The sequence below is a fragment of the Microcaecilia unicolor genome, chromosome 2, assembly GCF_901765095.1.
Source record: "Microcaecilia unicolor chromosome 2, aMicUni1.1, whole genome shotgun sequence".
Lineage (NCBI taxonomy): Eukaryota > Metazoa > Chordata > Amphibia > Gymnophiona > Siphonopidae > Microcaecilia > Microcaecilia unicolor.
In genome coordinates this window covers 567,611,148-567,631,109 of record NC_044032.1, presented here as the reverse complement: position 1 = coordinate 567,631,109, position 19,962 = coordinate 567,611,148, and the positions used below count along the sequence as shown (strand labels likewise).

The window sequence follows — 19,962 nt, the reverse complement described above, 5'->3', positions numbered from 1 at the left end:
TGGCAGAAGGGTGCCCAAGGAAAGCATCCTGAACTTTTCTTTGACCAGGAATTTGTTCAGGCCTCTCAGGTCTAGGATGGGACGCATCCCCCCTGTTTTCTTTTCCACAAGGAAGTACCTGGAATAGAATCCCTGCCCTTCCTGCCCGGGTGGTACGGGCTCGACCGCATTGGCGCTGAGAAGGGCGGAGAGTTCCTCTGCAAGTACCTGCTTGTGATGGGAGCTGAAGGATTGAGCTCCCGGAGGACAATTTGGTGGCAGGGAGGCCAAATTCAGGGCGTATCCGCACCGCACTATTTGGAGAACCCACTGGTCGGAGGTTATGAGAGGCCACCTTTGGTGAAAAAATTTTAACCTCCCTCCGACCGGTAGATCGTCCGGCACGGACACTTTGAGGGCGGCTATGTTCCCGTGGATCCAGTCAAAAGCCCGTCCCCGGCTTTTGCTGTGGAGGCGCAGGGGGCTGCTTAGGCGCACGCTGTTGACGAGAACGAGCGCGCTGGGGCTGTCCCTGTGCCTGACGAGGCCTTCGGGCCGGCTGGGTGTACCTATGCTTCGCAAAAGAATAGGGTGCAGCCTGCCGGGCCCGGGAAAAACGTCCACCTGTTGAGGTGGATGCCGAAGGCGCCCGGTGGGAGAGCTTGTCGAGGGCGGTTTCCCGCTGATGCAGTTGGTCCACCAGCTGCTCGACTTTCTCACCGAAAATATTATCCCCCCGGCAAGGGACGTCGGCCAGTCTCTGCTGGGTGCGGTTGTCCAGGTCAGAGGCACGCAGCCATGAGAGCCTGCGCATCACTATACCTTGGGCCGCAGCTCGAGATGCCACGTCACAGGTGTCATAGATACCCCTGGACAGGAACTTTCTGCACGCCTTCAGCTGCCTGACCACCTCCTGATAAGGCCTGGACTGCTCCGGCGGGAGCTTATCGACCAGGTCCGCCAGTTGCTTCATAGTGTTCCACATGTGGATGCTCGTATAGAGCTGGTATGACTGGATGCAGGTTAGGAGCATGGAGGATTGGTAGGCCTTCCTCCCAAACGAGTCCAGAGTGCGAGACTCCCGCCCCGGGGGCGCCGAGGCGGTATCCCTCGAACTCCGTGCTCTCTTGAGAGCAGAATCCACAACCGCCGAGTCATGGGGCAATTGGGGCCGCATTAACTCTGGGTCAGAGTGGATTCTGTACTGGGATTCCACTTTCTTGGGGATGGTGGGATTAGATAGCGGTCTCATCCAGTTCCGAAGCAGTGTCTCCTTGAGGACATTGTGCAACGGCACCGTGGAGGACTCTCTAGGTGGTGATGGATAGTCGAGGACCTCGAGCATCTCAGCCCTCGGCTCATCCACAGAGACCACGGGGAAGGGAATGCAGATAGACATATCCCTTACAAAGGAGGCAAAGGAGAGGCTCTCCGGGGGTGAGAGCTTCCTCTCCGGTGAAGGCGTGGGGTCAGAGGGGAGGCCCGCAGACTCCTCTGAGGAGAAATATCTGGGGTCCTCCTCTTCCCCCCACGAGGCCTCTTCCTCGGTATCGGACATAAGCTCATGTAGCTGAGTCCTGAACCGGGCCCGGCTCGACGTCGAGGCACCGAGGCCTCGGTGTCGTCGAGCGGTGGACTCCCGCGCCGGCAGGGACAAAGCTCCCTCCATCGACGTCGACAGGGACTCCACCTGCGTGGCGGTCGAGACCGGCGCCGCAAGCGGCGGCGGTGTCGACGGCCTCGGCACCGGGCTAGAGCTCGCCGGCGCCACAGTCAACGGCGCCGAGGGAGCAAGCACCCCCGGCGCCGGCACAGCCTGGCGCATCAGCCCTTCCAGGATCCCCGGAAGGATGGCTCGAAGGCACTCGTCCAGGCCCGCTGCCGGGAAAGACGGTGGGGCCGGTAGAGGTGTCGGTGCCAGAAGCTGCTCGGGTCCAGGAGACTGCACCGAAGTGCTGGGACCCTGACGCGTCGGTACCTCCACAACCGAAGGGGATCTCTCCTCTTGACGAGGACGCTTCGGCGTCGACTCCTCGCCGGCACCGGTATCCTGGTGAATCGAGGGCGATCGATGACGGTGCTTTTTTGACTTTTTGCCGTGCCCGTCATCGGCGCCAGGTGGAGCAGAGGAGGAGGAGGAGGTCGATCCCCCTCGGTCCCGAGGAACCGGGTCAGACAGGGTTCGGTCCCGAGGGCCACGGGCCGAGGGAGTGACCGGGGCCGATTGCCCACGCGGCCTCTCACCTCTACCTTCACCGGAGGACCGGCGGGCCGACGGGACCTGTGCTCCTGGGGTCGATGCCGATTTCTCGGGCATCGATACCGGTACCGAAGAACCGGCCGTCGATACCGATGCCGTCGAGGTCAACGTCGAGGGGCCGGCGCAAGTTCCAAAAAGACGGTCCCGAAGAACTTGCCTCGCAACCTGAGTCCGTTTCCGGAGACCGAGACACAAGGAACACGACTTGATATTGTGCTCCGGCCCGAGGCACTGGAGGCACCAAGCGTGGGTGTCGGTCTGCGAGATCGGCCGGCCGCACCGACCACACTTTTTAAATCCACTCGGGACCTTCGAGGACATCGACGGAAAAATCGCGTCGGCGAAGTTAAAGTCGTCGATGGTGGCGGTAATCACACCTCGAAAAATAAACGACCGTGCGGCCACTAGGCCGCAACGCGACGCCCCTGCTAGAAACGAGGGAAAAATGGGAGCGTGTGCTCCTTTTTTTTTTTTTTTTTTTTTAAACAGAAAGAAAAAGGGGAGCGCGCGGCACCTAAATAAAATAAAACAAAGAAGTTCGCGTAAACGCGACGGTTTTTCCGGGGCTGAGAACAGAGAGAGCGGCGAAGGCACGACTCTCTCCAGTCGCTGAAAAAAAGGAACTGGCGGGAACGGTCGCGCACGGGCGGGAAGGCGGCCGCGCATGCGCGGTGGGCGTGCCCTGCGTGCGGACCGCCCGCGAAGCTTCTTCCGGTTGGTGGGGGCTGCCGCGGACGTCACCCAGTCGTGAGAACAAGCAGCCTGCTTGTCCTCGGAGAATGGTAGTTTCACAGTGCAAACTGCTGGGTGCTCATGCTAAAAAGTCTAACTATGCCATGTTAAAAGATAACATTCCACTCAGCACAAACGTAGATAGTAACAAGTAAAGCTATAAAATTTCACAGTGAAATTCCAAGCAGTTGCTGAGAAAACAGCAAAAAAAAAAAAAAACTCAAGGGGGTTACTTTATGCCTCACCCTGTAACCCACTGCAAAACCACATGCTATCAATCATATGCATGTAGTTACAGAATGTGCCGAAGCACACATCTGGCATCTACATGTATACGTTAGTATTCTAGTCATATAAATATAACTCTCAAGGTAATTGGCAAAAGAAAACTCTCAAAAGACCACAACAACTATAACTCTAGAGGTGCATTCGTATTGTTTGAAAGGGTAGGGGAAAAAGCCTCTGATTCAAGCCCAACCTCCAACCCAATAGTTACAGGTTAATAACAAGGGTGGAGTTTTTGTGTATGTAAAAGTTGGGTATATTTTTCGTCGTAGACAAAAAAAACCTTTGATATACATAAATGCTATCTCCACAGAGTATATGAGAGATCCAAATAAAACATGAAAGAATCAAATCCAAACTTAGTTTTCAAGTGCGAATGCAGGGAAATGTGTGAGTCATTGGTTCAGCACGCCGACTCTGGCCATAGTTTCACTAGAGAAGTGCTGTATCAAGGCGTGAGTAACCATCAAAGGGTTTTTTGCCTATGACGAAAAATATACCCAACATTTACATACACAAAATCTCCACCCTTATTATTAACCTATAACTATTGGGTTGGAGGTTGGGCTTGAATCAGAGGCTTTTTCCCTTACCCTTTCAAACAATACGAATGCACCTCACAGAGTTATAGTTGTGTTCTTTTGAGAGTTTTCTTTTGCCAATTACCTTGAGAGTTATATTTATAGGACTGGATTTGGTACTCTCTTCCCTTTCATTGGTGATATATGTTAGTATTCTAAACATGTGTATAAGTGGCACCTAATGTTAGTGCTTATAGTATTACACTGATATGGAGTAATCCTATAAAGCATGTTTTTTTACACACAGAAAATGGATCTTATAAAGCTGCATGGATGACAATATGATACATAACAAACCTATGAGCTATATCATACATAGGCATCCATGTCCTTTAAAAATTAAATTCCATTATAAAATTAGCCCCATGTTAAGGGATAGACAAGCAACATCTAATTACTACAGTATACACCATATATAGGGGGGGGGGTGCAAAAGGAGGATTAAATGTGCATGAAGCTTAATACTACGTAAAGACATGTAAACTCACCAATTTATAATCCACCAGTCTAATTACTTGTCCAGTAGGATCGAAGGCTTCTACGAGATCTTTAATGACCTGCATTAAATTGACTATCTAAAGAAATAAAAGGCTAAAGATTAATGGAAACCTCCTTGACAGTGCACTGCTATAAAGTTTTACTATTAAAAAAAAACACATACCTTTTAAATGTGTAAAAGAATAGTAAAGAATGGAATAAGATTTGGTGCTATCTACAACTGATAAAACCAGGCACTAAGTTAATGGTTGAGTGTGTGTCACATTCAAAGGGTTTTCTCTTTGGGTTTTTTTTTTTAATTTTGGTTTTGTGTTTATAAGTTGCTATCAGTCCACAGCACTTATTTCAACTTACCTCTGAAACAGATATGCAAGGACCAGGAGGTTAATCTAGTCTGCCTAATTTACTTCCTGTACCACAGCTGTTCTTTCACAGCTTCCCAGCTAAGGGCCAACTGAGCTTCTCTCAAGCTGGCTTGAATTCTTTTACTGTTTCTCCTTCTCAGCCACCACTGAGAGACTGTTTCATATTGTCACGGCCCTGTCTATCTGAAAAAACATAATTGTATGTTGCTCATGCCCTCTGGAAAAGGTTTACTTCTCGGGGAACTTTTAAATTCTATGCTGAAATATGAACAATCCAGCACACAATATTTTAAAACTTCATTATTCTGCAAATTTTTATTGGTAAGAGTGTGAGTGTGTGAAGGGAATGCACCCACACTTAATGATGACATCTGATGGATCCTATGTGTTGGAGCTCTCCCCCTACCTAAAGGCTTTGCTGTGCATGTGCAACAGTTCCCACACTGAGTGCAGTAAACAGCAGTGCCAAAATACCAGATATGGGTGGCTTCCTGACAAAAGACGTAGCAAATCCGAGCACCCCTGCTTGCCGAGGTAGAACATTGCCACCTAGTTGTCTGAAAACATTTTTTATATAAGAACATAAGAATAGCCATACTGGGTCAGACCAATAGTCCATTTAGCCCAGTGTCCTGCTTCCAACAGTAGCCAATCCACATCACAAGTACCTAGTAGAAACTCAATTAGAAGCAACATTCCATGCTACTAATCCTGGGGCAAGCAGCGGCATCCTCCATGTCCATCTCAACAACAGATTATGGACTCTTCCTCCAGGAACTTGTCCAAACCTTTAACTTATTCTGTTAAGAATTTTCATATCTAGCAAAAGGGGAAAAGTCTCAAAGAGCTCCAGAAACGTCTATAGTTTTAGCATATTCAACACTGGCAAAAAACCTTACTATACCAAATTTGTGATACAAAATATTGTAATTACTTAGTTCAAAAGAGAAATTCTTGTTTTCTTCTCATCAGTACATGTGCTTCCAGTTCACGAAAAATTTGTTACAGTAAAATAGTTTTTTGCCAATAATGAGGAGGTTTCTGTCTGGAGTTCTTTGAGGCTTTGTCCTTCTTTTTGCTAGTTATGAACATGCTTAACAGAATAATGTAACAATCATTTTTTGGTTAAATGGTATTGAAATTACATTTTTTTATTCTCTTCCCGATATAACTGTTTGTAGTGCAAACTTTTTTTTAAACCCAGAAACGCTAAGCCCTGTTATCACATCCTCCGGCAACAAGTTCCAGAGTTCAACTATTCTTTGAGTAAAAAAACATTTCCTCCTATTTGTTTTAAAAGTATTTCCATGTAATTTCAATGAGTGTCCCCAAGGTTAAAAAGAGCGTGGGATGTAGAATATGGCTCCGAGTTCCAACTGACTGATGTGGAGGTCTCTCGTGCTGATCCCACTGTTCCTTGTCTTGAGCTATGTACACTCCCAAAGAGGAATTAGAATGATTTGGGGTATTGGTAGATAAAAAGGATAGCTGTCAGCCAGTGCAGGGGAGTGGCACCACCATTTTAGAGACATTTTGAGAACCAGAGGTATGGGAATGAACCTGGTTGGGTCCTCTGATTCCAGTGTAGCTTGAGATGCCACTGAAGTGCACAAATGTATAGTCTGGCATGTGGTACCAGGAAGACAGTGGTGCTATGCAACTCCAAAGGCATAAAATGTCAAGAACCAGAACTCTGCATAATTCACAGAGGCAGTGGCACAATGATAAAGTAGCTTCCTTTCTGCACAGCAGAAGAAACACTTTCCCTGTTACGTTCAAGGGAGTTCCTATAAAAGTCAGGGACGGAGCTAGAGTTTGATTGGATTTGTTGTAGTTGATCAGGAATGCCAGGGTTTTCTATCATTTACATAAGGCAATCCCTGGAGTGTGCAGATAGAAACCAGTTGTCCAGTTATGGATAGACATAAGGACACAAGAGTTGCCCTTCTGAGTCAGACCAAGAATCCATCTAGCCCAGTATCCTGTTTCTGATAATAGCAAGTCCGGGTTACAAGTACCTGGCAGAGTGCCAAAAATTGGCATGTGACAAGTGCCCTTTTTGCATAGGTGAGCTGCTAATATGGCAGTACACTTGGTGAACACTCTTGGTACCAATGAAAGACCAAAAGGAAGCACTCAATAACAGTAGTAAAGGTTGAGGAAGGTAAAGCAAAGAAACTTCTAATGAGTTGGGTGAATTGGAATTTGAGAATACCCTTGAATCAAGGGAGGCAAGCCAGTTGAGTGAGAGAAGTGGCAAGGGAAGACCTGCAGTATTTTTCCTTGAGGAAAATGTTGAGTTGGCAAAGACAAAGGATGGGCCAGAGGTCTCCTGATTTATTGGGAATAAGGAAGAAGTTGAAACCTGTGTTCTGTTGCGAACTAGAAGGTTGAGTTCCAAGGCTGCAATGAGAACATGATGATGGGGGGATCTTTGTAGGAGTTATTGGAAGACAATCGGATGGAAACCGAATGAAATTCAGTTAATAGCTTATGTTGGTAATAGTCAGAACCCAATTTTCTGACGTGATGCTTCAGTGAAATGTCTGAGCCTTCCTCCCCCATTAGCAAGCTGTCGAAAACTTTCATTTGGTTTGATAGCAGTTAAGAGTTGAGACAGAACAGATTGTTTATACTCATGTTTGCACTCATGAGGCCTTTTCTGACTGTAGGCCTGTGGAGGATGGCAGAGTCCCTGATGCACAAAAACTCCAGCACTGTAAAGAACAGCACCGGAAAAACACAGAGTCAGAATTACCGACCAATGCTCAACACTAGCAAAATTATATGCATGCTGTTACTTTTGAGCATTGATCAGTAAAAGGGTCCAAGCATTCCTGGCACATGCTCACAAGAGCTATGCGGTAGGCACAGCTCTTGTGGACATGTCTAGCAATGATTGGACCCCTCCTGACCCCCCCCCCCCCCCCAACCCCTCTAACATTTAAAATTCTCTGGTAATCCAGCTGACCCCGACCCCCAGATTCCCCCCAAACTTTGAAACTTCACTGGTGGTCCAGCAGACCCCTTTCTGCATCCTGGGATGCAAGAGGAGCTAAGCACCATATAAGGAGTTTTTGCCCTTCTTCCCATTCATGAGCTATGTTAAGTGTCCCATGTAGGGAAGGTTGGAACTGCCACAGCTAGGGTTTGAATCTGGTATGGAGATTATTCAGCCAAGATGGATCCCTGTACACAAAGTTCAATGAGAAGTATGGCCGAAGGTGATCTCCGGGCAAAATAGACATAGTGCCTGCTGTGAAGGTCCCAGTGGAGGAGGTTGTTATTCGCAGGACAGTACCATTGCACCATTCTGCTGAAACTGGGCACTGGGAGGAGGGAGCAGTTTGGCAACTGGTACAGAAGTTGCTACAAAGCCTTATGAGGGGGGTTAGGATCCCACTGATCCTGTGAATTACTTTCCCCGCAGATGCCAAAGCTGGGTCCTGGGAAGAGGGCGTGATCCATGAGGCTGATGTAGAAGGCATAGCTATGCTTTGTTAGGGTACCAAGAGCCCTTGCAGTTTGCAGGCTGAGGTGTGAGGAAGCCGTTTTTTCCCCCAACCTTGTCCCTCATCAAGGCACTCAAGGTAGTATCTGTTTCTCCTGTTTTTTTTTTTTTTTAATAGAGAGGAGGCGGCTGGCATCTGTTGTCACCAGGCACCAAGAAGGAAGTGCAAGAGGCATTCCTTGGCGCACCATCCTATCGGAGAGCCACCACTCCATGCTGAGCCGGGCCGCATTGATATTCCTGGGAAATCGGAGATCATTGTTGAAGCAGGGCAATCTGCAGAGGCCTCATATGCACTCTCGCCCAAGGAACCACCTCCATAAAAATGTCGTCGTCTATATATCTATGCCATTTTAGGATTTGTTGTCTCCACTGATTAGTATGGATCCAATGCTCTTCAAAGTCTAACATATACAGACAAGCTACCGACGGTGCACAGGTGGCCCCCATAGCTACTCCCTTTATTTGTTGGTAAATTTGATCATTGAATAAGAAAAATTTTTTTGTTAAAGCAATATTAAGTAGTTTCAACAAAAACTCAGACGACATTTTTATGCTGTGGGAAGGGGAAGTTAAAGATCTGTTTGATTTCTTTCATTGGTTGAACTCGAGGGATGTGAATATTAAGTTCACCATGCAACATTCTTTTGAACAATTAACTTTTTTGGATGTAAAAATAACACAACAACAAAATCAATTTCAAACCACGGTTTATGTTAAGCCGACCGATCGAAACACTTCACTGCATTTTTCTAGTAATCACCCTAGAAATACAAAAGAGAGCCTTCCGTTCTCTCATTTACTCAGGTATAAAAGAATTTGCAATGATAAGAGGGAATTTAAATGTAGAGCTAAAGAAGTAGTTCAAAAATTTGAAGAACGAGGATATCCTAAAAATGTTCTTAAACGTGCATACACTAGAGCAAAAAACAATCATAGGGAACAATTGTTAATTCCAAAACATAAAAATCTTCAAGTAAAAGAAGTAGAACTGCAAACTTGTGTGTTGAGGTATTCGCAAGGCACCCAGGCGGTTACCAAAGTGATTAGACAACATTGGAGATTGATCCAAGCTCATCCGGTGTTTTTAAATCATAAATTACGAATAGCATATAGCCGCGATAGGAACTTGAAAGAACTTTTGCAAGAACATGGAAGACCAGTAGAGAGGATTAAAGGGCATACCTATTGTGGGAAATGTAGCTTTTGTCCGAATATGCTAACCACTCATCGATTTATGAATCCTATTGACAACAAATGTCATGAATTAAAGTGTAACACAACTTGTGAATCCACTTATGTTGTGTATATTATGATGTGTACCTGTCCTAAATTGTATGTAGGAAAAACTACTCGCCAACTTAAACAGCGGTTAACTGATCATAAACATAATTTAAAGGTGTCACGTATGGAAGCCCCTTTAGTTAAGACACAGTATAGATAAGACCCATAAATTTGAGGATTATAAATGCATAGCGATAGAGCATGTCCCTATGTCTAGCCGAGGCGGAGATAGGGACAAGTTACTTATCCGCAAAGAACAAAGATGGATACATAGATTGCAAACTTTGAGTCCCATGGGGCTCAATACAAGAGTAGACTGGAAAGTTTTTTTCTAGCTTTTCCAGCTTTCTTCAGCCTAATTGATTACTTAGCTCTTTAAATAGCAAAGAGCATATGATTGGACAGACGTCGACGGCGTCATGATAAATAGCGTCCGCCATTTTAGAAAGATAGGACGCTGCATTTTGTTAGTACAGGAAGATCTCAAGTAAGTCTCCTAGCTGTTGGTAAATGATTTCCTCTACCCTCTTTGGGATCATAATAATCTGCTTGTTATATATCCTTAGAGATAAACGGTACTGCTCCTTAAGAAGCTGTTGGCGAAACGGGAGCTCGCTGTAGGGCGTGCCGGGAGTCCTGTATGAGAAAGCAGCAGAAGATAAGTGTACCTTTTAAGTTGATTGAAATAAAGCGACACTATTAAGGATTAAAAAGTTAAAAAGTTAAAAAAGTACACAGAGGTTTTTCGGCTAATGAGGATGCTCGTGGTAGGCTAAGTTTGCAGAGAAATTGAAGCCGACAAACGAGTCAGTGAGCCCATAAATTTAAAAAAAATCGGCTCACTGAGTGTCCGAAGCCTTTTCCTCTGTAATAACAGAATAGAGGGAAATCGTCTTGCTTTTTGATGATATTTTGGTAAAAAGTGTGAGCAAGCTCCATATTGAGTATTAATAAAGACACATCAAAGCAATATAAATAAAGAAAAAAAAATCAGGGAATAAAACCTCAAACAAAATATAGACATACGCCTAATATACATAATTAATACAAGAAATCACTATACCTCTTTTTTCTTATCCTTTATTACTTTGTTCCACCGTTCTTCTGGTGGTAAATCAAGATTTATGGTGTACCAAGAAGCATTTCCTTTGAAACTAGAAAAGAGGAAAAACAAAGGTAAGCGGCAATTCATCTCTGCAAACATTCATAAATGCCCACAAGTATACACCCTAAAAAAAAACCGCAAGAAAAGTTAAAGGAATCTGCAAACTTCAAGTTCAGGGAGAACAGCCTGGAAAACAAGTTCTGCCCCTTCTTTTCAGACTCCAGAGCAGCAGAGATGTTGGGTTCCAGTTATTCCCTTTCCAGGTAGCCTACAGTGAAGAGGAAGGCATGGGCAAGCCTTGAGCAGAGCACAGCACAATCGTTATACTCCCTAATCAAGCTCCTCTTCTTCTCCTATAGCTCCTGCCTCACCCACCTCTTCACTCGACTCTACAGTTCCACTTCCTTTTTATCTACAAATTAAGCCTTGAGTTCAGGGTTCAATAATGGTTGTTTGTATGTCTCAGTTTTCTAACCACCACTTAGAGATCAGCCATAATCTAGGAAGAGGAAAAAGAAAGGCTTGTCTTGGGAGAGTTCTAAGTAGGTGGATGGAGAGGTGTGAGGAGCTGGAAATGGATAGGAAGGAAGCAGGGGGACAAGTTATTCATCAGGAGAAAAGGCGCTATTTTAAGGGCAACATCTTTTTCTAAGGGAAGTAAAAACAGGAAAAGAAGGCCACTTTGGTTCTTAGAAGTAGTAATTGAAAGGGAGGTTAGCCTTCATGAACTACAAGTGATCACAACAAGAGAAAGACAAGTGACAATATCTGGAAAAGCTAAGAGAAGCTGGTAAAATAGGAAAGCAGATACAAATGGAAGAAAAAATAAATCACCAATATGGCAAAAAAAATTGGGGGGGGGGGGGGGGAAGGTATGCGAGGGAGTGAGAGGTATAGCAGTAGATGTCCCTACGAACACTCTCACTGAGGTTGCAGATTAACCCAAGAGCAGATCTCCTGGAGGGAGGCCCCAAGGGAAGGAACCCTCCCTAAATTGTGGCTTGGTTGCAATACCTGTGGGGGGCAGTCCAAGGGAAGTAAGGCGTGGCCCCAGGTCAAAGGTTTACCCCTGTAAATGCTCAGGGATTGTATCAGATGGGACAAGAGACTGCAAAGGTAAGAGAGAGTGTCTTTATTTATCTGTGCAGACCCAGGCCCAGAGTGTCCTAGTTGGAACCAGGCCTGGGTCAGACCAATGGTCCATTAGCCTAGTATCCTGTTTTCCAAACAGTGGCCATGCCAGGTCACAAGTACCTGGCATAAACCCAAACCATGGCAATACTCCATACTACAAATCCCAGGGCAAGCAGTTTCTTTCCATGTTTGTCTCAATACAAAACTATGGACTTTTCCTCCAGGAATTTGTCCAAACATTTTTAAAACCCAGATATACTAACCACTGTTACCACATCCTCCGGCAAAGAGTTCCAGAGCTTAACTATTCCTTGACTGAAAAAAATATTTCCTCCTATTTGTTTTAAAAGTATTTCCATTTAACTTCCTCAAGTGTCCCCTAGTCTTTGTACTTTTGTAACGAATAAAAAAAAAAATCAATTTTGTAGACCTCAATCATATCTGCCCTCATTCATCTCTTTTCCAAGCTGAAGAGCCCTAACCTCTTTCGCCTTTCCTCATACTACAGGAGTTCCATCCTCTTTATCACTTTGGTTGCTCTTCTCAGGGGTCTGTGCTAGGACCGCTGCTTTTTAATATATTTATAAATGATTTAGAGATGGGAGTAACTAGCGAGGTAATTAAATTTGCTGATGACACAAAGTTATTCAAAGTTGTTAAATCGCGACAGGATTGTGAAAAATTACAAGAGGACCTTACGAAACTGGGAGACTGGGCGGCTAAATGGCAGATGACGTTTAATGTGAGCAAGTACAAGGTGATGCATGTGGGAAAAAAGAATCCGAATTATAGCTACGTCATGCAAGGTTCCACGTTAGGAGTTACGGACCAAGAAAGGGATCTGGGTGTCGTCGTCGATAATACACTGAAACCTTCTGCTTAGTGTGCTGCTGCAGCTAGGAAAGCGAATAGAATGTTGGGTATTATTAGGAAAGGTATGGAAAACAGGTGTGAGAATGTTATAATGCCGTTGTATCACTCAATGGTGCGACCGCACCTTGAGTATTGTGTTTAATTCTGGTCGCCGCATCTCAAGAAAGATATAGTAGAATTGGAAAAGGTGCAGCGAAGGGCGACTAAAATGATAGCGGGGATGGGACGACTTCCCTATGAAGAAAGATTAAGGAGGCTAGGGCTATTCAGCTTGGAGAAGAGACGGCTGAGGGGAAACATGATAGAGGTATATAAAATAATGAGTGGAGTGGAACAGGTGGATGTGAAGCGTCTGTTCATGCTTTCCAAAAATACCAGGACTAGGGGGCATGCGATGAAACTACAGTGTAGTAAATTTAAAACAAATCAGAGAAAACTTTTCTTCACCCAACGTATAATTAAACTCTGGAATTCGTTGCCGGAGAAAGTGGTGAAGGCGATTAGCTTAGCAGAGTTTAAAAAGGGGTTGGATGGTTTCCTAAAGGACAAGTCCATAAACCGCTACTAAATGGACTTGGGAAAAATCCACAATTCCAGGAATAACATGTATAGAATGTTTGTACGTTTGGGAAGCTTGCCCTTGGCCTGGATTGGCCGCTGTCGTGGACAGGATGCTGGGCTCAATGGACCCTTGGTCTTTTCCCAGTATGGCATTACTTATGTACTTATGTATGAACCTTTTCTAATTGTGCTATACCTTTTTTGAGATATGGCGACCAGAACTGAACGCAATACTCAAGGTGCGGACGCACCATGGCACGAAACAAAGGCATTATAGTATTTTCGGTCTTATTCACCATCTTATTCAAAGTCATTAAATTGTGGGAGGATTGTGAAAAATTACAAGAGGACCTTACGAGACTGGGAGACTGAGCGTCTAAATGGCAGATGACGTTTAACGTGAGCAAGTGCAAAGTCATGAATGTGGGAAAGAGGAACCCGAATTATAGCTGCGTCATGCAAGGTTCCACTTTAGGAGTCACGGACCAAGAAAGGGATCTAAGGTGTCGTCGTTGATGAAACCTTCTGCTCAGTGTGATGCTGCGGCTAAGAAAGCAAATAGAATGTTAGGTATTAGGAAAGGAATGGAAAACAAAAAATGAGGATGTTATAATGCCTTTGTATCGCTCCAAGGTGCAACCGCACCTCGAATATTGTGTTCAATTCTGGTCGCCGCACCTCAAAAAAGATATAGTAGAATTAGAAAAGGTGCAGAGAAGGGCGACGAAAAAGATAAAGGGGATGGGACGACTTCCCTATGAGGAAAGTCTAAAGCCGCTAGGGCTCTTCAGCTTGGAGAAAAGGAGGCTGAAGGGAGATACGATAGACGTCTATAAAATAATGAATGGAGTTGAACGGGTAGATGTGAAGCGTCTGTTTACGCTTTCCAAAAATACTAGGACTAGGGGGCTTGTGATGAAGCTACAATGTAGTAAATTAAAATGAATCAGAGAAAATTTCTCTTCACTCAACGTGTAATTAAACTCTGGAATTTGTTACCAGAGAATGTGGTAAAGACGGTTAGCTTAGCGGAGTTTTAAAAAGGTTTGGCCTGCTTCCTAATGGAAAAGTCCATAGACCGTTATTAAATGGACTTGGCGAAAATCCTCTATTTCTGGGATAAGCAGTATAGGATGTTTTGTACTTTTTTGGGATCTTGCCAGGTATTTGTGACCTGGATTGGCCACTGTTGGGGACAGGATGCTGGGCTTGATGGACCTTTGGTCTTTCCCAGTATGGCATTTCCCAGTATGGCAATACTTATGTACTTATCCCTTTCCTAATAATTCCCAGCATCCTATTTGCTTTTTTGGCCACCGCTGCACACTGAGAAGATTTCAGCATATTATCTATGACACCCAGATCTTTTCTTGAGCACTGACCCTTAAGCATCAGATAACTATGATTCAGATTATTCTTTCCGATCAGCATCACCTTGCATTTATCCACATTAAATTTCATCTGCCATTTGGATGCCCAGTCTTCCAATTTCCTAAAGTCTTCCTGCAATATTTCACAGTCCGCATGTGTTTTAACAACCTTGAATAGTTTTGTATCATCTGTTAATTTAATCATCTCACTCGTCGTTCTCATTTCCATATCACTTATAAATAGTTAAATAAATGTTAAAATAGTACTGGTTCCAGTATAGATCCCTGCGGCACTCCACTGTTCACCCTCCTCCACTGAAATGACCATTTAACCCTACCCTCTGTTTTCTCTCCAATAACCAATTCCTAATCCACACCAGAACCTTGCCTCCTATCCCATGACCCAGGAGTCTCATGAGGAACTTTATCAAAAGCATTCTGAAAATCCAGATACACGACATCAAACGGCTCACCTTTATCCGCATGTTTATTCACGTCTTCAAAGAAATGAAGCAAATTGGTGAGGCAAGACTTCCCTTGGCTGAACCCATGCTGATTCTGTCCCATTACGTGTTCTGTAATTTTATTCTTTATAATAGTTTCCACTATTTTGCCCGGCACTGACATCAGGCTATAATTTCCTGAATCACTCCTAGAACCCTTTTTAAAAATTAGGGTCACATCCAATCTTCAGGTACTATGGACAATTTTATCAACAGGATACATGTTACTATCAGCAGATCAACAATTTCATGTTAAGAAAGAAGAGAGAGAACCTCCTTTACAGAGTCAATTTCTTAACTCCTCTGCACTGTAGAGGATTTTTCTTTAGAAAGGTTCTTCTGAGAACCTTTACCTACAAGGTATCCATGGTGACAGACTCTAGTCTTCTTTCTTACAGACAAAACCGGATTCAGTTTCCAAGATATTATCAAGACTTTCTGGTAAGGTCTGTTTTCTGGATATTTGTCCTTCATTTTTATTGAAGTCTATTCCTGCTAAGGTTTTGTCCTGGGTATCCTGGTTTAATCAATTCATTGCTCGATGCTGATATCTACCCCAATGGATTGGTTGACATAGTTCTAACCCCAATTCCTAAAAGCATTAGTTTAGATGTCACAATTATAGATAATTTTAGACCTATAGCAGGTATTCCATGGAGGGTAAAGATCTTAAGAGTTTGTGGTCAATGAACAAATACATTTTTTGTTATGCAACCTCCCACTTTTTCAAGCCTGTACTGATGACTTTACAGATTACTATTCATTGTAGTCTAACGGTCGCTTACCTCAAACCACCAGGCAAACTGAATAGCGAGGGACATTAAACTAACCACGTTCCTTTGACTCTAAATCAAAGAAAGGATGGAAACTAAAAAGGATTTAGAGTCAATAACCAGACAGATGTTACAGCAATAATTGGTGTTTATTATCGGTTGGTCTGGGAAACGTCTCACTTAAAATATTTCACTTTTCTTTAACAGTTAACACTTTATAACCATTTGTTTCTTTTATAAGAATAACTAGACATGCCTCATCAACAACAGAATGGAGTCTCAACATCAGATAAGTATTATTATTATTCAATTAATTTAAGTTTTTCTAACTTTAACTTTCCCTGTTAACTAACTTCTAAAGAAAATAAATTTTTCTAAGAACTGATTCTTTGTGCGACTATCTTTCGGATTGCTACGGATTTGGATCTTTCCTATCAAGTAGGTCACTACTATGTCAATGTCCATTCTTTCTTCACTACTATGTCAATGTCTTTTCTTTTTCAGGTGTATAAACACACTTATCTGTGGAAGCTTTGGTCTTTGAGTCTCCTCTCTTCGCCTTGCTTTGACAGTGGGGTCCTTTGATGCACACTTGCTTCAGCAAAAATTCAGGAACTTTATCCTACTACTCTAAATTAAAAGGAATAAACTCAAAAAGAGAGTTTCTTCTTAATTAATAGGTTACTTTTCTAGAGGAAAGGGTTACTTGGCTCTCTGTTAAACAAAAAAAACACCACCACATAATTGAGGTCCTTTACTTTGCAACATCTGTCTTGACACTGTTTCCCTACACTAGGGAGGGAACAGGTGATTCCAAAATACCTTCACACTCACATATCAGATTTTCCATACACTTCTGGATTTTATTAAATAGAGTCAGCTCCTATATTAGTAAACCTCAAGCTTTCACACCCTGGCCCAGGCCCTTCACCCAATTGCAAATGTTTGTACTGACGGAAAAAGTTTTTAAAATATAACCTCTCTCCTCATAACTTCACTTTTACTTTCAAATGAGACTAGTACTCTCCCATCTACACCCAATGAGATACTACTGCTCTCCCTTCCACACCTGCTATACCATTAAGCTAGCACCTAGACCTTGTAGGCCAGAACCAAAGGCTTTCTTGGCCCACCTTAAAAAAAATAATACAGTTTGGAGAGAAATAATTTCTTTACTCTTTTGTGACTACCCTCTCACTTCAAAAGTGCAGTTTCTACCCAGTTCCAAATACTCTCTCTCACACACAATGGATTTCCAAATAGAATAAAAATAAAATTATTTTTCTTTTAAAGAAAAATTAATTCTCTAAGGTAAATGACTGTTTTTATAAACCCCCAATGACAGGAATAATAAATTTTAAACCATCTGATAGCCTTTTTGCCCAAAACACTTCTTCCACACACAGAGCTCATATACACGCATCTCATCTCACTGATGGGCCGATGATCTAAAGCAAATGTGACTGCTAAAGGCCATTAGCGCCGATCTAGCACACGCACTCTCCTACATAGTATGATCAGCAGGGTTACCACTCTAAACAACAAGCACGCCAGGCACTTGCGCAAACAGCATGTAAATGTATTCAATCTCATGTAAATAAGGCTATATCCTATTCCTCCTTAATGATCAAAAAATAGCGCCACAATGAACGGAGGTGTTGAATGGTATTAGACACAAAACGCCACAAAATAACACGGTGTCAGGGCTGGCGTTACTGTTGAACATGTTTCATCTGAGCTAAAAAATGTTATATGAATGTAAATTATTCCCCATCTCCCCTTCCCACATGAGCTGGAAGTAAATGCCGGAAGGACAAGCCCAGAAGCACCGGTTGAGCACCATCAACAAAAGTAGGAAAACAGCACATATGCAGACATTAGCACATTTTTCTCAAATTTTACCTCAATAACTCCAAAGAGCCACAGATGTCCCTTCTAACGATATCTAATAAAGCCTCACACACATCCCTAAACAACTAGTCCAAACCCCAGAAATTCCTTAATGCAAACCTTCTCATTTTTCTCACAAAATGAATTTTTCAAAATAAATAAATAAAAGGTACCATCCCACCTCAAAGTTCTCCCCAAAACTACTTTTACATTTAAACAAAACTTAACCCCTTAACACCCATCCAAACGGGACCGAAAAGTACAATTTAAAAAAAACCTAAGCTAAACCTTGAGCCACTAGACTCTTTACCTTTCTCCCTGAGGTCCCTTCCACTTTCTCTGGAACCAGAAAATCCAAGAAACCCCTGGAACTCCGGCTGGGTCATGTAAAAATCTAGGCCCCGGCTCGGTTTTGGGCCTAGTCATGTCCCTATCGCACATGCGCAAAAAAGGTGTGCACATCCCAGGGACGCGCCTAGGCCTCAACTGGCCATTTTCCTAAGCGCCGCAAGCCCGGGAAAGTTCATTTCCCACTCCAGGCAGCGCAGAGGAAGGTCGCACCATACTCGATCTCCTCCCTGGAGGTCTCAAAATGCCTCCGCACTCCCAGGCATCTTACCACCTGGCCACCAATGATGCCACTGGCCCGAAAAACAGAGCAGACAGGCCAGGATCCCAGACCCAGGTTTAAAAAAAAAAAAAAAAATTTAACTCTTTTTTTTCCCACATGTTACAGTTATCTGATAGTTTGCATTTTACGCAACATGGTTTTAGATCACAACATAGCACTGAGTCACTACTGCTAGCTTTAACCACTGAGGTTAGACATTGTTGGAGTAGGAGAAAAAAGGCAGTTCTTCAATTTGACATCTCAGCAGCATTTGATGCTGAAGATCATGCAACATTACTATTCAGACTCAGTGAATTGAGGGTCACCTGTACAGTGTTAAACTGGTTTACTGAATTTTTAACTATGCGAATATATTATGTGAAGAGAGGAGCTAAGACATTTTTATCATTGTTATTGTTTTGTGGTGTGCCTCAGGGCTTGCCACTTTCTCCTTTATTGCTTAATGTTTATCTTCATCCTCTGTTGAGGATCTTCATCCTACTGTTATCCAACTTGGGTCTTTCTATATTAACATATGCTGATATTTTCTTGCTCTGTCCTGAATTAAGTTCTGTATATGCCTTCCTATACTTAGCCTGTTACTAAGGGCTAGGCCTAAGGCCTGTACTGTCAGTTTGGTTCTCACGTTAGCCTACTAACTCAGCATCTTGTGTAGCAATCATTGCTTTCCCAGGAGCTGAGAACTGGCACTTCATAACATTTGTTTGCAGCTGAGTATGTTTTTCATATGAGGTGGATGTAACCTTGGCAGTTGCTGACAGGCTGAGGACATAGTGTGAGCCTAACATGTCCAGAATGTTTCATTTGGGGAGACAGACAGAGAGAGGACACAAGGGTATTGTTCTGGCTGTGCACGCAGAACTGACACAGAACTCATAAGTAATTAGCCAATGGCCACCGACTGTTCACGTGCAAACACATAAGGAGAGAGTGATATAATACAGGAATATCCATATATGGTATAGGCTAGTTTCTGATTTCTAGTTTAGGGGAAATCACATGATTTGGAAGAAGCGAAACTTATGACAGTATTTATGTGTTAGCAGGGAGAGGTGTGAGCTGAGCAGGGTTTGTTTTTCAGGATGCGTGCTGCTGACCAACAACCTGCTCCAGGGAGAGAACTATTTTTTGTATTTAGCTCTGTGAGATATCAATAAAGATAAGAACTGATTGTGCCTGAGTCCCAAGTTCTCTTTCTTATCTGTGCTTTCCCTCCCTGTGAGGGCGAAGGGACGGAAATCACAGTTCTTTTTAAGAAACCTTACGAAATTTGAGTCAAATTGTTTCTCTGGTTGACAGGTGGGCCCTTTCAAATTTTTTGAAACTGAATAAATTGATGCCTAGAATTTTATGGTTTGGCAAGTTTGAGTCCCTGTCTTCTGGATTCTAGATTAACATTTGAATTTCAGATAAATTTAACTAAGAAATTTTTCTTTAAAATTACACCAATTAAGGACTATTAGGTCATAATTCAATGAAGAGTTTCAGGGTCATATCCCAAGTTATACTCCTTCCTCAGTTAAATTATTGTAATTCTTTATATTGTTCATTATCTTCAAAATTGCAACATAAGCTCCACTTTTTGCAGAACACTGTAGCTAGGCTTATTTTTTTTGCATAAGTAAAT

The 19,962-nt window shown here is 43.4% G+C and overlaps 1 protein-coding gene across 1 annotated transcript in view; it reads right to left on the bottom strand.

Moving 5' to 3' along the window:
• LOC115461562 (acid ceramidase-like) overlaps positions 1–19,962 on the bottom strand; it is a 213,712-nt gene that overhangs the window by 137,915 nt on the left and 55,835 nt on the right. Inside the window, exons 3-4 of the mRNA XM_030191471.1 lie at positions 10,559–10,649; positions 4,326–4,412 (exon numbers count right to left, since the gene is read on the bottom strand). Coding sequence (XP_030047331.1) covers positions 4,326–4,412; positions 10,559–10,649 — 178 coding nt within the window. The remainder of the gene's footprint in view (positions 1–4,325; positions 4,413–10,558; positions 10,650–19,962) is intronic.